This window comes from Capsicum annuum, chromosome 2, assembly GCF_002878395.1.
Source record: "Capsicum annuum cultivar UCD-10X-F1 chromosome 2, UCD10Xv1.1, whole genome shotgun sequence".
Classification (NCBI taxonomy): Eukaryota; Viridiplantae; Streptophyta; class Magnoliopsida; order Solanales; family Solanaceae; genus Capsicum; species Capsicum annuum.
Window position 1 is genome coordinate 134,105,864 of NC_061112.1, and position 15,626 is coordinate 134,121,489.

A 15,626-nucleotide genomic window follows, 5' to 3' on the forward strand; every position below is an offset into this window, starting at 1 on the left:
TACTCAAATTTATGTTTTTAAAATATAATTAATAAAAATAATTTGATAAAACAAATTCTGTAATAAATATTTTCTAATGAAAAATATCATAGTCAATAAAGATTTAAATAATTGAAGTATTTAAAATCAGTTTGAGTGCAAGTGCTTAATGAGCACCGACACTTGTGATGAGAGCAGTGACATGAAAGTGCCCCCCACTGCTTGCTGCTTACGCAACGCAGTTGACCCTACTTATCCCAATGCACCAATAGAGAATTTTAGTAACGTAGTTAATTAGTTATTTGAACTCTTATTTTGTTGGCGAAGGTTTGATTCTTCACAGTGTAATTTCCTCCTCATTTTCCTTTCCCTCCGTCCAATTTTAAAAGAAATAAATGCACCACAATTATAATAATTTTTTATTAATTTTATTTAGAAAGATAATTACTAGTCTTAATTACATAAAAGTATTTTTGTATATGTTACTCTCTTCATTCATCTTTATTTGTCTGATGTATTAAAAATAAATAATCAATGATGTTTGTCAAACAGAAAATAGTTTTTACTTCTTCTTTTTCAAATACAAGTCGTTATTTGGTTTGTTTTCTTTTAATTTGAATTTAATTAGACCTTTAAGTTTTGACAATATTGAGGAGAATGAAACTTATTACTACTAGTTTTGGAGTTTCAATTCTCCAGTTTGGAGCTGAAATTGCCGAAAGTCTAAATTCAAATTCTAAAGCATTTTTGAGTTTCAAATATACAAATATGAAATTGATAATATTAAAACATAACTTCAAACATAAATGGCTGAAATTCAAACAATCACATGCGAGATGTTAAGTTCAAATAATTGGATCTAAATTTAGATTTAAAAATCTTCAACTTTAAACTACTCCTGATATACAAGCGATTATCAATTTTAATCTCGCAGTGCCCAGTGACCCGATACCAAGATAAACTAAAAGATCTCGAAGAATTGTGAAGTTAATTATGGGGGTTAAACTTTAAAGCTTTATAAAAATGACCATTCTTTAAATAAAGTATCCCAACTACTGTTACTTGTGCACTTGCCCCTTGCCAAATTCCCATGATGGATTGATTACATGTTCTTTTCAATTGGGCTCTTTCTTTTGTGAGTTTTATATTTAAGAAGTCCCGGCAAATTTTTTTAGAGAAAATTATTCCCTAAATTTTAGTAATATTCTTAGAAAATTGCATTAATATCAATTTAGTTACAAGTTATAGCAACTTATTAAAAGATATATTATTTTAATTGTATTTTTAAAATTTATTTTTTATTATATAATTTAAAATCAATTCCATATTTATAGGGTTGTAATCAATATTCCCCTTAAATTGTGTATTGTTAATTATGGTAAATATATATTATTTTATATTTAAAAGATTGCACATTTTTATCAGATAACTTTATTGAAAGAAGATTATATATAAATCAAATTAATGTTCCGAAAAAGTATCTCAATCACCTCTCCATCTCTATTCAAATACCCTAACCTTCAAAACTTTATTCTCTTTCTCCATTTTAATACTCAACCTTTCAAAACTTTATTGAAAATTCTGATTCCATTAACTTACTCATATAATATTCATATTCTTCCCTTGAAAATACAAGATTGGAAAAAAATGGGTTTCATATAATATTCATTTTTTTCATTGGAAAAAAATGGGTTTAAGATAATATTCATCTTCTTTCTGAAAAACATAAAATTGATATATTTGTTTGTTTTTTTTTCATTCTCCATTGTGAATTATGTCTAAACCAAAATTCGATTCTACTCCTCCGAGTAGAAGTCCTAGAATAATCGAAAATAGTAGCCCTATTAATTTTTCTAGACCTTCATTTGATTTAGGTTGTTCCACTCCTTCTCCTCTATCGAAGTGTAAAAATAATATAGTGAAATTATCTTGTATATACTTATTAAACTGTTTCGTGTATGAATTCTGTATAAAATTAGTATGAAATAAGTATAATGATTGCAGAAGTTGGTATAGAAATCGACTTTCACCAAAATTATACGTTATTATTTATTTTAATGTATGAAATAAATATACAAACTTGTATTTTTTGAATTATTTTATGTATGAAACCTGTATAATATCAATATTACATTCAAGGTCTATAAAATAGTTTCTTACATGTTATATTTATATGGAATGAGTATAATGTTATTGTGATATTCAATTAAGAAGATATACTTAAGATTATAAATTGAATGGAATCAGTTTATTAAGTGTTTTCTCACATGTCACATTTGTATGAATAGATAGATAAATTGATATGTATAGATTGCGATATTAAATTTAGGTGATACCAATTTATATACTCATTCCATACAATATGTGCTTCTCTCTTTAAATCTAGATTTTATCACATCTACGTTTGTATTAAATTAAGATTTAATGAACACTGTCATCTTTCATACTGAAAAAAATAATCACAATTTGTAAAGAAAATTTGCAGTAAATCCAGTTGACACAAACTTCATTGATATTCAATTCATTCAACGATGTGAAATACAAAACAACTGTTAAATTAACATAACACCGAATAAAAACTGCTTAAAAACAAAAACTAAACTTTATTTGTACCAACAATCATAGAAAGACAACAATAATGAGCACCAAAAAACATTAAAATACAATATTCATGTCTATGTATGCAACTTTTACTACCCTTCAATCACAACCAAATTGAGGAGATGGGGTTAAAGTTTTATTAATCAAGTAGTGCTCCCTTGGAGACATATTGATCGTGCTTGTTCATTAAAGCGTTTGTGACTGGAACAACTAAATGGTGTATAAAAAGAAGGTAGTGTATGAAGATGGAAACTCTTAATGAAAGCATTAAAATAGGAGAAAAGAAAAATGGTTAGAGAGATTTAGGGTGGATTGAAATCAATAATTAAGGATAACTATATTTAAGGAAGGATTATTGCATATTAGTTGTATTAAATCTTTATTTTCCTTTTCAGTAATTACTTTTTTGTATTTTTTTTTAAAAAAAAATTAATTTATTTTTTATTTTTTTTATAAGATTTGCTACAATTGAAAAAATGAAAGTTACGGTATAAGGTGTAATTTCCTATCTAATAATTGCTATATACTTTTTTTTTCCCTTGTGTAAGATGTTTTTTTCTCTTTTTCTACTGTATTTTTGTGTAAGATGTTGAAGGTCTTGATATTATTCTTTCACTTTACTCTTAATGACATGATCTTATAATTATTAAAACGTCATGTTTAAAATTATAAATTCAAAAATTTCTTTTGACATGTACCAAAAGTAGCTCTTCTTTTTTCCAAAAATGGTGTTCTCGGTTAAACATTATCATATAAATTGATTTTAAGAAAGTATAACTCAACGTTCAATAGCCAAAAAGTCACAATTTCGAGCTAATAACCTCCCAACTAATAAATTAGTTTCTTTAATTTAGACTCAAAAATCACATTTAGTGTATTCATAGTAATCGTGCAACATTTTATTCTAAGACAACTCAATTTAGAACCCACCAAACAGCAATAATTATGACATTGAAAAGCTGGTAATTAACTAAAATTTTAGTGCTTTAACCACTCAAATTATGTATCAATGGAGAATATAAACAAGGGCATGAAATATCTACCAAGTACAAATCCAGTGACTAATATTCCAGCAGAGAGACCATCCAATGGGGTCGCTGAGAGACCTTACACATTGATGACCATAAGCGTTCTCATCAATGATCACGCCAATAACAACGACAAATTCTCACAAAGTGGGATCTAGCAAGATAGAATGTACGAAGATATTATTACTATTTTTTAAAAGTAGAAAGTTTATTTTCGATAGAACCTCTGCTCAAGTTAAAAAACTCAAATTAAAGGCAAAAGAACAAAAACATGACAGCTAATAGGAGGGGCAATATATGTAAGGAACTGTATATCTAATTCAACCTCTGTGAAGTGCTATTACTATAATATTTATCAAAATATGACTTTATTTACCACTCCCTCCAACTTTATTTGTCAAGTTTGAAAAATTAAAAATAATTTGCTATTTTGTATTTATTTTATACTTATCATTAAATAATAATTTATTTTTCAATATTTAGATGACTTGTAATTAATAAATGTAGTATACTAAAATTATTAATTTATTTATTATTTTTTAAGGATGAAATCAAATATGGAAAAGTAAAAATGTAGGAAGGAGTCCCAACAAAAATTTCCAACGCATGAACATTTTTTCACAAGAGAAATTTAACTCCAAACTATGCAAAATGGTCCAGTTAGCCACAATATCTGTACATTTACCTAGTTAATTTTGTCCTCCGGGATAGGATTTTCGCCTCTACTAATACTTGAAATCATGATCTTTTATACTTTTTCACACTTGACACTGCATTTGTAAAGTTGACTAAATAAATGTACATTAAAAACAATACTTACAAGTAAGAAAAATAAAAAAATCTGACCGACCACTTTCATAATAATAGCAAATCCATACTAGTTTTCATTCACAAGTCACAACCGCAATCTGCAACGGTCTAAATCCCTTATCCAAAAACCTCATCCTATTGCTCTTTCCCTCCACCTCTCATTCCCTCCTTCTCCCTTCACCCCACACCACCAAACACCAAGATTTCCACCATTTTGATAAGAATCAAAAGTACCCTCAAACAAAACCCAATCTTTATCTCCCTCTTTCTCCTCCTCTTTGCTCCCCCATAGGGGCCACGTCTTTACTTTGCATTGGATAGCAAAAAGAAGAACATGTCTTGCTCGAATTTGACAATGTTGGTGTCCTCAAAACCATCTCTTTCTGACTCCTCTGCGCTTTCTTTCCGCTCTGCTGTCAGCCCTTTTCAGCTTCCTAACCATAACTCATCAGGCACTTCAAACCCCTCAAGATCATCATCAGCCGCCACGGTTCGATGCGGTCTCCGTGATCTGCGTGATCGAATTGATTCTGTCAAGAACACACAGAAGATTACTGAGGCTATGAAGCTTGTGGCTGCCGCTAAAGTCAGAAGAGCTCAAGAAGCGGTTGTGGGTGCTAGGCCTTTCTCCGAGACTTTGGTTGAGGTCCTTTACAACATCAATGAGCAGCTTCAAACAGATGACATTGACGTTCCCCTCACGAAAGTAAGACCTGTCAAGAAAGTGGCTTTGGTGGTTGTCACCGGTGACCGTGGTCTTTGTGGCGGTTTTAACAACTACATCCTCAAAAAAGCTGAGGCCAGGATTAAAGATTTGAAAGCTCTTGGCCTTGATTACGTTGTTATCAGTGTTGGCAAAAAGGGTAATTCTTATTTCCTCCGCAGGCCTTACATTCCTGTAGATAAGTTTCTTGAAGGAAGCAACCTGCCCACTGCTAAAGATGCTCAGGCCATTGCTGATGATGTCTTCTCGCTTTTCGTGAGTGAAGAGGTCGACAAAGTTGAGCTTCTGTACACAAAGTTTGTGTCTTTAGTGAAATCTGAGCCAATTATTCACACCCTGCTTCCATTGTCACCGAAGGGAGAAATTTGTGACATCAACGGGAACTGTGTCGACGCAGCTGAAGACGAGTTCTTTAGGTTGACAACAAAGGAAGGGAAATTGACAGTGGAAAGAGATATCATGAGGACCAAGACAGCTGAGTTTTCAGCAATCTTGCAATTCGAGCAGGACCCTGTTCAGATTCTTGATGCCTTGCTGCCGCTTTACTTGAACAGTCAAATCTTGAGGGCATTGCAGGAGTCATTAGCCAGTGAGCTGGCTTCTAGGATGAGTGCCATGAGCAGTGCAACAGATAATGCATCCGAATTGAAGAAGAACCTATCTAGAGTATACAACAGACAGCGTCAGGCAAAGATTACAGGAGAAATATTGGAGATTGTTGCTGGAGCAGATGCTTTGGCTTAAGCATACGAAGATTCCCCTGCAATTGTGCTTCTCTGTAGGTACAATAATGAAGTCCAGACAATTTTTATTTTCTGCTTCTCAACCTGGTACAAACTTTGTGCACAAGAAGAGAACCACATTATATTTTGTACACAAGGCCGGACCAAACCTATATTTGTATTTCAATTTTTTCTGATATATTTGTAAAACATGAATTATTGAAAGCCTGAAATTTTCACTTCCCCAAATTGCTTTCAACTTAACAGTATCAAACTGCATAGACCAGTTAAAGCTCTCATGTCATAGTATAGTGCATCCAGTCTTTATAGTTTCACCAAGAAATATAAAGGTAGATTACATATGGATGCACCACAAGTCTAGCAGAATAGACCGAGTTCATCAACCAGTTACACTTTTAGAATATGGCATGGATTGTCCTCCTCTTAAGTTTTGATGACAAAACTACAGCTCTGTAAACTGATCTGCTATGAGGTTCGATAGGACAAGAAGGATACATTGTAAACTTCAGCTTTGACTCAGATCTCTTCCACTTATTGGTAGAAGATGATCTAGGAACATTCTTCTGATAAATATTGAATCATATGCCAGGGTGATTTCTCTCCTCTTTTAAACATGTTGGCATATGTCTAAGCATATAGTACTGTTCTAATACTATGAGGGTTATTCACTGATAACTAAATCTGGAAGGATGTCTGACTCTAATGTATATGTTGATGCTACTACAGCACAGTAATTACTATATGGATCAATAGAATGTAATAAATGCCAAAAACAGATTAGTAAGTAGTAGCGATTTGGAAATGCAGAAGTGCTGCTCGACATTCACCACCGCGGAGAGTAATTTAATGACTTCCTCATTAGATCTGTATCTATATAGAACAGAGGGAGATGCAATCTAACTTCATTACTACCACATCTAGAAACGTACATAGAAGAAGCTCTATCAGAATCTAGAATCTCAGATTGCCAATTTTATGAATTCAAGATACAAGTTTAATGTGAAATTTAAACGCTGAAACAAACATGAAATTCTATCCTCAGAAGGTCATGACTCAATAAAATACATTTAATGCTAGGGGCAATGAAACTTGCCCTGCCATGTCGCGCCCGCACACACAAGGAGTAAAAGGAAATCATTATGCATTACTTCAGTATTAAAGCTTCTTATATAGAGTGAAAAGATACTTCAAACAGCTATCTCCATGGGTAGCTCTACATGGTTTTTTGCAAATTAACAATTGTGTAACTTCGATAGGGGATTACCAGAATTATTTCTACATTACCTTCTTAACTTAAAGCTAGTGCTAGCTAATCAACCACTTTGCTTTTATAGCTATCGTTATGGCTCCATACCATTTCAACCTGTGAAGATAATATATAACTGAAGAGGATCTAACAGAATTGGGAGGAGACTGGAAAACCTAGTGGATGTTGGTTCATAGTATATGAAAGAAATGTGAATGGAAAAATGGAGAGTAAAATGGTGAAGGAAAGGAGACACTAAAATGGAGAGTGTACTCCCAAATTAGAAAGTTTACTCTTTCTTCCACATTGGTGGAAGAAGAGAACTTGGAAGTGTTTATAATCAAGAACACTTACTCCACATGATAAGTGAGGCAAGAAATAAGAGATGCCTCGCGCCGTCATCGTTGCTCGTGAAAATCTACCTTAGTTCAGTTTAAGGGATGGCAACAAAAGATGTTCTTTTACTGCCCGAGGTGAGCGTTTCGTAATTGTAGAGGCTTGGAAACATTCAGACTTCCTTTCTCAGAATTATATTCTGAGAGGTCTCCAAGACGACCTTTACAATGTTTATAGTGGAACTAAGACATCGAAGGAATTATGGGGGGCACTTGAACGAAAATATAAGACGGAGGATGCGAGAATTAAGAAATTTCTTGTTGCAAGGTTCCTGGACTTTAAAATGATAGATAGCAAATCGGTTGCTTCTCAAGTGCAGGAGTTGCAAGTCATCATATATGATCTCCTAGCAGAAGGTATGATTGTGAATGATGCATTTCAAGTAGCAGCGATAGTTGAGAAGCTACCACCTTTGTGGAAAGACTTCAAAAACTACTTGAAGCATAAACGCAAGGAGATGACTGTTGAAGATCTTATTGTCCGACTGCGTATTGAAGATGATAATAAGGCTGCCGAGAGAAGGTCAAAAGAGAATTCTACAATTAATGGAGCACATATTGTAGAAGATGATCAAAACAATTCTAAGAAAAGGAAGAAAGCTGAACAAGGAAGCCATCAACCTAAGAAGAAATTCAAGGAAAAATGCTTCAATTGTGGCAAGATTGGCCACAAGTCCATGGATTGTCGTGCCCCAAAGAAAGGCGAGAAAATAGATCAAGCAAATATGATTGAATCCAACAAAGAATGCGATGATTTGTGTGCTATGTTCTCAGAATGCAAATTGGTGGGAAATCCTCGGGAATGGTGGATGGATTCTGGTGCCACCTGCCATGTATGCGCTAACAAAAAGTTATTTTCGTCATTTGCTCCGGCTCAAGTAGAAGAAATGATCTACATGGCTAACTCCGCTACTGCTAAGGTAGAAGAAACAGGAAAAATATGCTTGAAAATGACTTCAGGAAATGTCTTGACACTTAACAATGTCTTGTATGTTCCGGAGTTATGTAGGAATTTAATTTCTGTTTCACTTCTAGACAAGAACGGATTCAAATGTGTAACCGTTTCTGGAAAAATTGTAATTAACAAAGAAGAAATGTATGTAGGAAAAGGCTATCTCACTGAGGGCCTTTATAAGATGAATGTAATGACTGTTAAAATAAATAAAAGTTCAAATTCTTCTTACTTGCTTGAGTTATATAATTTATGGCATGAACGTTTAGGCCATGTTAATTACAAAACGTTATGAAAACTGATTAACTTAAAAGTTTTGCCAAACTTTGAGTGCAATAAATCAAAGTGTCAAACGTTTGTGGAATCGAAGTATGCAAAGCATCCTTATAAGTCCGTTGAAAGGAATTCCAATCCCTTAGACTTAATACACACTGACATTTGTGATATGAACTCAACACTATCACGTGGTGGGAAAAAGTATTTTATAACTTTTATTGACGATTGCACTAGATACTATTGTCTACTTGCTAAATACCAAGGATGAAGCAATAGATGTGTTTAGGAAATATAAAACTGAAGTTAAAAATCAGTTAAACAAAAAGATCAAAATGATAAGAAGTGATAGGGGCGGAGAATATGAATCTCCCTTTGCGCAAATATGTGTAGAAAATGAAATCATCCATCAAACTGCGGCCCCATATTCACCTCAATCTAATGGAATTGCGGAAAGAAAAAATCAAACTTTGAAGAAAATGATGAATGTCTTACTTATAAGTTCTGGTTTACCGCAAAACTTGTGGGAGGAGGCTATCCTTACGACCAACCGTATACTCAATAGAGTTTCCCATAGTAAGACACAATCAATTCCTTATGAAAAGTGGAAAGGAAGAAAACCCAGCTTGAAATATTTCAAAGTGTGAGGGTGTCTAGCAAAGGTCCAAGTTCCTGTGCCTAAAAGGGTTAAGATAGGACCTAAGACGGTGGACTGCGTATTCATAGGATATGCTAAAAGTAGTAAAGCATGTCGGTTTTTGGTTCATAAATCCGAACATCCGTATATAAATAAAACTACGGTAATTGAATCAGATAATGCTGAATTCCTTGTAAACATTTACCCGTATAAACTTAGACATGAACAGTCTAGTGGAGGATCTAAACGACCTCAAGATGAACCAAGCGAGAATGTACATAATGAAGAAAATCCAAGAAGTAGTACACGTCAAAGAACGTCAGCTTTGTTTGGATTGGATTTTGTAACATTTCTATTAGAAAATGAGCCTCAAACGTTTAAAAAAGTGATGTCGTCGTCAGACTCATCCTTTTGGAAAGAGGTAGTTAATAGTGAGATTGATTCAATCTTAAGCAACCATACATGGGAATTGGTTGATCTTCCTCCCGAAAATAAACTTTTAGGTTCTAAATGGATCTTCAAAAGGAAAATGCAGGCAGATGACACTATTGACAAATACAAGGCAAGACTTGTAGTAAAAGGCTTCAAACAAAAAGAAGGCCTTGATTACTTCGATACATACTCGCCAGTAACAAGGATAACATCGATTCGAATGTTAATTGCCTTGGCTGCGGTATATGATCTTGAAATCTATCAAATGGATGTGAAAACCTTTTTCCTAAATGGAGAATTGAAGGAAGAAATATACATGGAACAACCTGAGGATTTTGTGGTTCCAGGAAAGTAAAACAAGGTGTGTAAACTTATTAAGTCGTTGTATGGACTAAAGCAAGCACCTAAATAATGGCATGCGAAGTTTGACCAGACCATGTTGGCAAACGAATTCAAAATAAATGAATGTGATAAATGTGTTTATATTAAAGACACTCCAAATCACCAAGTCATTGATTGTTTATATGTAGATGATATGTAATCATCAGTAGAGACATTTCTGACATAAATGCAACAAAACAAATGCTCGAGAGCAAGTTTAATAAGAAAGACCTTGGAGTTATGGATGTGATCTTAGGTATAAGAATCCATAGACTCCACAAGGGTTGGCATTGTCACAGTCTTATTATATCGAAAAGGTACTTGACAAGTTCAAGTATATGGAATTCGATATTGCCAAGACTCCATTGGATGCGAGCTTTGCACTTCGAAAGAATGAAGGTGAAAGTGACTCACAATTGGAGTATGCAAGAGTATTGGGATGTTTAATATATATAATGAACTGTACACGATCAGACATAGCATACGCTATCAGTAAATTGAGTCGGTACACGAGTAATCCCAATAAAACTCATTGGATGGCATTAAAAAGAGTTTTAGGGTATCTTAAATACACTGAAGATTATGTTTTGCATTATAATAAATATCCTGCGGTACTTGAAGGATATAGTGATGCAAATTGGATCACCGGATCGAACGAAGTAAAATCCACAAGTGGATATGTCTTTACTATCGGTGGAGGAGCAGTCTCTTGGAAATCATCCAAACAGACTTGTATTGCTCGCTCTACAATGAAATCTGAATTTATCGCATTGGATAAAGCCGGTGAAGAAGCAGAATGGCTCCGAAATTTCTTCAAAGATATTTCATATTGTCCCAAGCCAGTGGCACCAGTATGTATACACTGTGATAGCCAAGCGGCTATAGGTAGGGCATGTACAATGGTTAATCTCGTCACATACAACGGAGACATAATACCGTTAGGGAACTTCTCTCTAGTGGAATAAAACTGTTGACTATGTAAAGTCTAAGGATAATGTGTCGGATACACTTACAAAAGGCCTATCTAGAGAAGGAGTGGAAAGAACATCCAAGAGAATGGGTTTAAAGCCTAGGACGAGTCAGCTGGTGGTAACTCTACCTAGCAGACTGGAGATCCCAAGAGCTAGGTTCAAGGAAATCAAACAAAGTTGTGTCTGACAGGTTCAACATTGTCAATTACCCAACTCATTCTCGTGATGTAGACAATGTATAATAAACAAGGATAAGACTTAAAGGTGAAAAGGCTTTTAATGATTATCTAAATTTGGCAGATTTGACCAAATAGTTTAATCTATAGGATTGAACGTTTAGAAATCACCTATGTGAGAGCGAAGTGGAAGCCGCTTCAAGGAGAATGTTAGTAAAGGCCTATTCTCTAAGCTTTCATGAAATCGGGATATGTTCATCGCTGAAAAGAACAAAATCGTAAGAACCATAAACGTTAAAAGGCTGGTTGTGTGACATGTATTGTCTAGGTGTACATTAAAGCTCGACGGTTCAAAGATATCAAATCTATCGATTGACCGAGTGCATCCGATGCATGTTCTCTATGAAAAGTTCAAAGGAAAACCCACTTATCCAGATGCAATTAGTCTTTGCTTGATGATCACATACTTGTCCGTAAAACTTTTACGAAAAATATTCATTCCCCATTCATGTGGGGATTGTTGAGTTCATAGTATATGAAAGAAATGTGAATGGAAAAATGGAGAGTAAAATGGTGGAGGAAAGGAGACACTAAAATGAAAAGTGTACTCCCAAATTAGAAAGTTTACTCTTTCTCCCACATTGGTGGAAGAAAAGAACTTGAAAGTGTTTATAATCAAGAACACTTTCTCTACATGATAAGTGAGGCAAGAAATAAGAGATGCCTTGCGCCTTTGTCGTCGCTCGCTTGGCTCGGCTTCGGCTTCGAATTTGAATTTGGATTTGGAAAATGATCGATCGCAGGAAATTTTTCTGTGTGTTTAATAGTCCATTTATATGCATACAGTAACAGATGCAATGTTTTGACCGAACTGATGCACTGTTTCTGTTTCAACTGAACTGATGCAAATTTTCGAAACAATGTCTCCTGAACTAATACATTAGTTCGAACAGATGCAATTCTTCAACGAAGTGCTGGTGCACTGTTTCGTGAAATGGTATACTGTTTCAGCAAAAATACTGCACTGTTTTGGGTAAACAGACATGCATTTTCAAAAAAGTCACACCTCTAAATTGAACCCCTGTCACCTTTTCAAAGAGGCATGTTATGGCTATATAAACCTGGTTTCATTCACAGGTTTTGATATGAACGAAAATTTCAGAATAAAAACACTTTTCTTGCCTTAAAAATATTCTGTGTGATCACTCAAAACGTTCAGTGAGTTCGACAATATTCCAATTGTTTGAGGTACCACTACAGTTGGTTTGTTTGGTCATTTTATCCTGCGAGGAAAATTCCGCAACCTCGGGTACAGTGAGAGGAATTATTTCCTTAAGGAAAGTCCGTGAATTCGGACGACTTGACCATTTCTGTTTCATCTTTATTTCTGAAAATAAAATACACCTCTTATAAAGATCACTTTGATCTTGGGTAGAGGGCATTTTCTGTACTTCATTGCGTTCTTGTTCTTAAACTTGAACTAGTTGAAGTGGTAGTTTCTAGTATACAAATTCTTGTATCCATAGAAGGAAAATAACAGTGTAAACTAAGTTGACGACAGTTGAGCTTCTCCTAGCTCCAACAGAGGAACTTGGAAGTAGCTTGTATGAAGTACGTTCAAACTTGTACTTAAAATACGTATGCTGAAAGTAGGCATATAGTAAAGTTGAAAGTAAAGAGCTTGCATGGAGGATGTGCAGCTTTGATCAGCCAGTAAGTAAAAATGAGGAGCTACTAGCATCCAACTCAAAGAATGTCCAGGTAAAGCTTCATTTTTCAAATTGCTAAAAGAGGCACTCTCATCCATTAGTAGCATAGACTTTTTAACAGTCGAAGCTGATTAATTGGTTACTACCGGATTGGAATCATGAGGAAATGATTCCAAAGACTAAACATTACAAGCCTGATAATTTGATGAAGGCAAAGAACATTAAAGATTAGACACAACATGAAGAGTATGACATCATTTGCTTCTCAATCGAACTTTCTTCCAGGCTCAGATTCGTGAATCTAAAGACTTCTAATATTACCCTGAATTCTTGAAGCATGAAGGTGGCAATACTTTGAAGAGAAACCATTCAATAAGAGCATGATCATACTTGCACAACTACATCAAGCACCACAAGCATAGTAGCCAGTTGCTAATCAACATGCATGAAGCAGTACCACGAATTCACATAACTACCTGATTATAACTAAATAACCATATCAAGTGATCACACAATCAACTGATTGTTCATTTGACTATTTTCTATATTCTCTAAACTCTTGTGCAATAAATTCACCAACTTAACAGAGACTGATCGTGTCAGTAAATGCATTTCCTATCACAACATCCATTTAACTTAAAACTACTATGTTCATAGAAATTAAAGAGAACTAAGATCTCAAGTTAAATGATCTGATCCTTGGCACTTCAAAGAAAGCATTAAACACAATAAACAACTCAGTTAAGTGTGAAACAACACAATTCTTCCTCGCAGGAATTCAAATTTAACTCAATTAACCATAAATAAAGCAGAATTCATCACTATATTTATATAAAAACAAATCCACAATTCTTTTCCGTCCCAAATTCAAGGTAAATACACAATTTTACATTAATCCCAACCCACATAAAATAAACCCCACCAAAAAAAAAAACATAACAGACAATTTAAAAAAAAACTGAATTCAAGTAAAACCCTTTAGATAGTAACGAGAGAGGGGTCGTGATTGGGTTCATAAAAAACAGGCGCAACAGCACTGAGCTTCTTTCGTTGAAGACAACAAGGACGATTGTTCTTGACCTTCAAATTAAAGCAAGGAATTCCCTCCATGGTCGGTGGTGTTGCCGCCGCCGCCTGTGAAACTTGAATATCTGAATTGGGCTTTTGTTGGTACATCGCAATCACTCTTGATTTCGCCGTGATTTTGGAGTTTCTGATTTGGGCTAACGCTCCGGGTTTCAGGTACGTATAGTACGACGGCATAGAAGAACGTCTCGAGTTTCTGGTTTTCATCTTTGATGATTTCATTCTGTTTGGGGGAAATTGGGGATTTGGGGAAGAGCGGTTTATTGGATTTGGATGAAGAAGGAAAAAACGTGGGAAATTGGGTTTTGAAATTATAAGGAGGTTTGTAAAAGCGGGAAAAATGGCAAAGTATAGGCGGGTCAAATTTGGTCTAATTAAATCTTTTTTTATACAAAATTACTGGTTAATTAATCCTCAAAACTTTTTGCCGACAATTTGCGCTTACGAGATTACGATTGGATATATATTGTTATTATCTTAATTTTATGTATTATGTTTCCTTTTATGGCTAATTATTTGAATTGATAAAAAAACTTCATCGTTAAGTTTGTTTATTTTCAAATTTTGAATCTATCTATATCTTAATTATAAAGTGTCTCTTGTGTGTGTTTTAAACAGTTTAACTACTGTGTATTATTGCCCATCGTTATTAATTACCACTGTCCACAATTATCATCTAAATTATAACTCTAATATAGTATTTAATTAATTTAATATTTTATTCAAAAAAGGGTCATCTATATAGAGGCTATTTTCAAAACTTGAAACACCTCCTCATCACATGACAATAACTTTATCAATTACTCTAAGGTTCCCTTTTTAATATTTTATTCAAAGTTTATATTTATTGATTTTCTTAATACAGACAAATTTTGATACATTCAAATATTGAGAAAATAAAGTGGCTTAATTATTTAGGTCGAGGTGCTTCAAAAATAGTTCTTCTTCTTTTAACTCTATTCTACTTGTTTCCCACGTATAAACATAAAGGTTGTTCTGACGCACAGCTTCTTATTGTTACAAACTGGAATGATACATTGATTAAAAAAAATAATTAATAATATGGTTAGTTTATCATAGTATCTATATTAAATGATGTTTATATTTTAATTTGAAGAAAAAATAATTAATAAAAATGGTCAAATATAAAAAAAAAAAAAAAATTATCTCTTCTTGATTAATGAAAAAAGACAATTAAAATGAGAAATCAAATTAAGAAATTTGGGACGGAGAGAGTATTAAAGAATCATTTATTATTCATACAAACTCTAATACTTTCTCAGTTTTGTGTGTACGCACTACAACAGACACATAGAATTGGTTTTACTGTCGACTGCTGTCATATAACTCTTACCAAAGCATCAAAGTAATCTCCAAATTAGAGAGAATGTGAAATTATGCCGAAATAATCAAACCTGTATTTTGATAGTAAGATCTTGGATAGTATAACATATGAATGGTAATGGAAGATAAGAACCCACAA

At 33.8% G+C, this 15,626-nt stretch overlaps 1 protein-coding gene across 1 annotated transcript; it reads left to right on the forward strand.

The window, feature by feature from the left end:
* Positions 1-4,388: 4,388 nt before the first annotated feature.
* Positions 4,389-6,113, forward strand: LOC107859585 (ATP synthase gamma chain, chloroplastic). The gene has a single exon (XM_016704637.2). It carries the CDS (start codon positions 4,753-4,755, stop codon positions 5,884-5,886), a length of 1,134 nt encoding a protein of 377 aa, XP_016560123.2. The 5' UTR covers positions 4,389-4,752; the 3' UTR covers positions 5,887-6,113.
* Positions 6,114-15,626: the final 9,513 nt, after the last annotated feature.

Excerpts from the sequence above, each read along its gene's own strand:
- LOC107859585 (XM_016704637.2), top strand. The coding sequence starts at position 4,753 with ATGTCTTGCTCGAATTTGACAATGTTGGTGTCCTCAAAACCATCTCTT.